Source organism: Austrofundulus limnaeus, unplaced genomic scaffold (assembly GCF_001266775.1).
Source record: "Austrofundulus limnaeus strain Quisiro unplaced genomic scaffold, Austrofundulus_limnaeus-1.0 Scaffold57, whole genome shotgun sequence".
Taxonomy (NCBI): domain Eukaryota; kingdom Metazoa; phylum Chordata; class Actinopteri; order Cyprinodontiformes; family Rivulidae; genus Austrofundulus; species Austrofundulus limnaeus.
Genome location: NW_013952459.1, coordinates 2,157,988 through 2,161,955, shown reverse-complemented (window position 1 = coordinate 2,161,955; position 3,968 = coordinate 2,157,988). Strand labels below are relative to the sequence as shown.

The following is a 3,968-nucleotide window of genomic DNA, read 5'->3' as shown; positions in this document are numbered from 1 at the left end:
GTTTTGCAGGTGTTTTGCAGCTGGAAGGCAAATATTTTTGTCTTTATTAGTGAAAAAATTTTAAGCCAGACTCTGCCAGCTCCTAACCAATTTAAGCACCGGCTGTCATATGTTCCTTCTCATGTATTTTCAAGGAATGTATTGATTTTGTTCCGTGTGAGTGAGTGCCATTTAGATTCGTGTTGCACAATCATTTTGTCTGCGTATCAAATTCTGCTCAGAGTAGATGGGAGCCATTATTCAATTTCACTAAAGCTAGCATTTTGCTGTACAAAGCACAAGCTCACATATCAGCTGATTTTGAAGTTCAAGTGAGGCATGGAAACCAAATTAAAATGTTGGACGCAGAACAAGAACAAACTGGCACAGTAGACTTTATTAGTTTTTGTTTATGAGTTATTCTCTTGTTAATATCCTATATGAAGTTCTTACTATTTTTTAATCTCACACACATTGGTTCTATTTGCACACACGTTTTTGCCAGTTGGTCATTTGTTTGTCTTCATTTACTCTCCATCTAAAACCATTCTCTCCCCAAGCATCAGGACACTCTGCTTTGTCTTTATTTCTTTGACAGTAGAAACCTAATTGCCCGCTATCTTTTGCCTCCTCCCCTCCTCCTTTTTTTTCTCTTTGCTCTCCTCTCTCTCGCCCTGTTTTGTCTGTAGAAGTGTGACTGCCTGCTCAGCCTGGAAGCCTATTCGGCAGACCAGAAGCGCCGTGTGTGTCAGTGCCTGAAGGACAACATTGACAAGCAGCTCCAGCTTCACAGGAGGGAGGCTAGCGTTCCGCATTTCGAACAGGTAGGACTCACGGACACACACATCCAGATCCATTTCCATTGCGAGGCCAACGCTGAAGCAGCAAACACATGAACACATGGGAATGCATATATTTGTTCCTATCACCCATCGCAGATGCCTTGTGAACATCACCCACTTCAAAGCATACACGGTGTCAGTGACAACACACACTTTGCTGCAGCTTATTTTAAACTATTACACACACACATGGTAGCTCTTACATTTCTTCAGGCAAGTTTATTATTTTTTTTACTTGGCTCCACTGAAGTGGTTACTTTGCTTTAGTTCATTTAAGTCTGTTCAGGCTCAGCTCAGGCGGTAAGATTAAATATTTGCAAGCAAAAGCAGACAGTTTGGTGATGTACTTAAAAACCACCACAGTGAACTGAAACATTAATACTTTTAATTATAATGTGTGTCGTGTGTTTTCTCTGTGTGCTCTTTGATCAGTGCTGTGGTGACAGTGATGACTTAATCTAACAACAGAATTAGATAAAACCTAATCTGAGGAATTTGTTTTAGATTTTCATTGACACACTTCTGTTCATGGTCAGCTTTCAGATTTCACAGTACAAAGGACCATGTTGGTACCAGGATTTTTATCTTGAACACAATGCATTTGGATAAGGATGTGCAAGTGAATTTAGTCCTAATAATTTCATGGTTACTCCCTTTACAGTGCCCAGCAGGTCATCAAATAGTTACTTATTCATTCATCCACGGATAAAGATTGACACTGGCTTTTGTTGTGAGTTGTTTATGTTCCAGTTTGTCATTTCGCTCCTCTTTTAGTTCTGTTTTGGTCTCAAAAGTCACAGGCTTGAATATTCATCCAGCACAAAGAAGGACTCTGAGCTGCTCACAGAATAGAGAGTAGCAAGGATTCATGTGACGACATCAGTCTTTTTCATATTTCACATGGATGCATTTCCATTACAAGCATTTTAAGCTCCTTCCTGCTCTTCACTTCTGCAGATCTGTTACACGTTTTGGTAAGGGTCAGGGGAATAAAAAGAATTTTATCTGCATCGAATTTTCTACTCTACGCTGTGGTAGCTATTCAGGCCAAAGTTTATAAATGTTGTTGCACGCTGTTTTTGAAACTGATGGTCCTCACAGCGTTTACTGACACTGACAGAATCACCTCCCACATTGGATTGTAAAAGTGAGACTGCAGAGCGGAATCTGTTTTCAACTAAAGGCAACATTTTTTTCCCCTACACTAAAACAAAAAACAAACAAAAAAGAGTAATTTTTAGGTCTCTAGTTGACTTTAGTTTAGTTTCTTTAAAACTGAGAGCTCCTACGAGCTGCAAAAAGTCCCAACTGTACTCTGGGGTCAGATTTTGCCCAGTTTGTTCTGGTCTGAGTTGATAGCCATCTAATGCAACATTCATTGGACTTTAAAATCAAATACATAACCTTTGATTTTTGTTCCATAGCTGATTTGAAAGTACTGCCTTGACTTTGACTGCCCTGATTTAAGGGAAGCTGTTTGGCAGCTGTGAGAGAATTTATAGCGTCCCAAATTGGTCATTTCAAGAAGTACCCAGGGAAATTTACTCAAAATGATTTTTTTTGTTTTCTTCTCTTCTTTTCTAGTTCCTTATGGGCACAGTTTTTAAAGATAAAGTAATAATTGATCATAACTCTCGACCTTAGTGTTCTGTGGGGTAGTTTTTATTAATATAAAATTTTCTTTTTTAGCACTGGTCCAGATTCTTGCTCGTTTTGAATGCTTCTTTTGTTTCATAACTTTTTGTCTTTCATATTTAATGAGCAACAAAAACATCCCTTTTATTTCTTTTGAGTTTAGCTAAAAGGTGAATCAAAGGGAAACATAGCCTTGTAAATGGCACACCTGTTCAACATTAGGGCTTCATTTCATCCATGCATTAAAGAGAAAACAAAAGAGCCAGTTGTCTTTCATTCTTTCCTACCTGCTTTTCCCTCTATTTATTTATTCATATATTGTATATTTGTGTACATACAGTTATTATTGTATTTTCAATTCGTCTTTTAAGATTCAGACCTTATTTAAATACTTTGCAGTGGTTGAACTACTTTGAGGTACAGTTTCTGAACTTTGCCCAGGAGTGTGCTCGAATAGATTGTAGTATTTCACAGCAACATGGCGGTTGTTTGGGTGCTGGTTTTGCTTGTGTCCACCCATGATCATTATCAGTTATGTGCACCCAAATGAAATAAAAATGAAACCCCTGACACACGCAGGCACAGTGTTCAATGTGATCAATAACCAAAGAACGTGGTGAGCATGCTGAGTCACACAACTCAATGCTGTTTAACTGGTGTTTAACAAACTTTATTGACAAATCAGTTTACGTTTCAGCACAGACATGTTACACAAACCCCCTCAGTTTATTACTTTGTCTGTTGAAGAGCTTATATGGTCTGACCTTTTTTCCCCTGTGGAACATAAACACAAATAAATTCTATTTCAGGGCAAAGTTTAATTTTACTTAAATGTACAAAGATGTAGATTGATTATTTGTCAACAGGATGACAGCAGTCAAGACGCTGAGGGTTGATTGATGGATGTTTGTGTATTTTCATCTGCAGCAGGACCAGAACAAAAGGACTGATTTTAAAGTTACAGTGCAGCAAAAGTTTCAGAGCTCATTCATACAGAGTGGAACAATTTTAGAAAGTATTTTGAATGGAAGGTCTGAAATTTTGGCTAAACTACAACACTATGTTAACATCAGATTAAAATGCACGCCTTTTTAGATTACCAAATTCAGATTACGGCATAAACCACCCCTCTCATTTGGCTTATAAATTCATTTCAATCAAGCTGCATTAGATCAGAATATTCTGATTATGGAGTGTACATGACATATTTTATAACAATTGGCTGTTTTATTCAGGTTACTTAAGCCCGTGTAAATGTAGCTACCAAAGTTGTGGAAACCTCCAGAGAGCTAATGGTCATCACCAGCCTTGTTCACATGCTCTGTAAGATGTTTTAGAAGCTCAGACAGAAAACAAAAATATAAACTAGAAAATAACTTCACTTTAATTACTTTGGCAATCAGTAGAAACAGATTTCCTCTTGAAAACGTAATGTTATGCATATAACTACTGTTCCCTGAAGGAAAGGAACGAGGTACAACATCATGTATGGGAACCACGCCCCTGCGTGTC

General features: G+C 37.9%; 1 protein-coding gene across 1 annotated transcript in view; it reads left to right on the top strand.

Annotated features, from left to right (window-relative positions):
- rgs3a (regulator of G protein signaling 3a) overlaps window positions 1–3,968 on the top strand; it is a gene marked incomplete at its 3' end in the record, with an annotated part of 147,087 nt that overhangs the window by 86,818 nt on the left and 56,301 nt on the right. Inside the window, 1 exon segment of the mRNA XM_014009397.1 lies at window positions 669–803. Coding sequence (XP_013864851.1) covers window positions 669–803 — 135 coding nt within the window.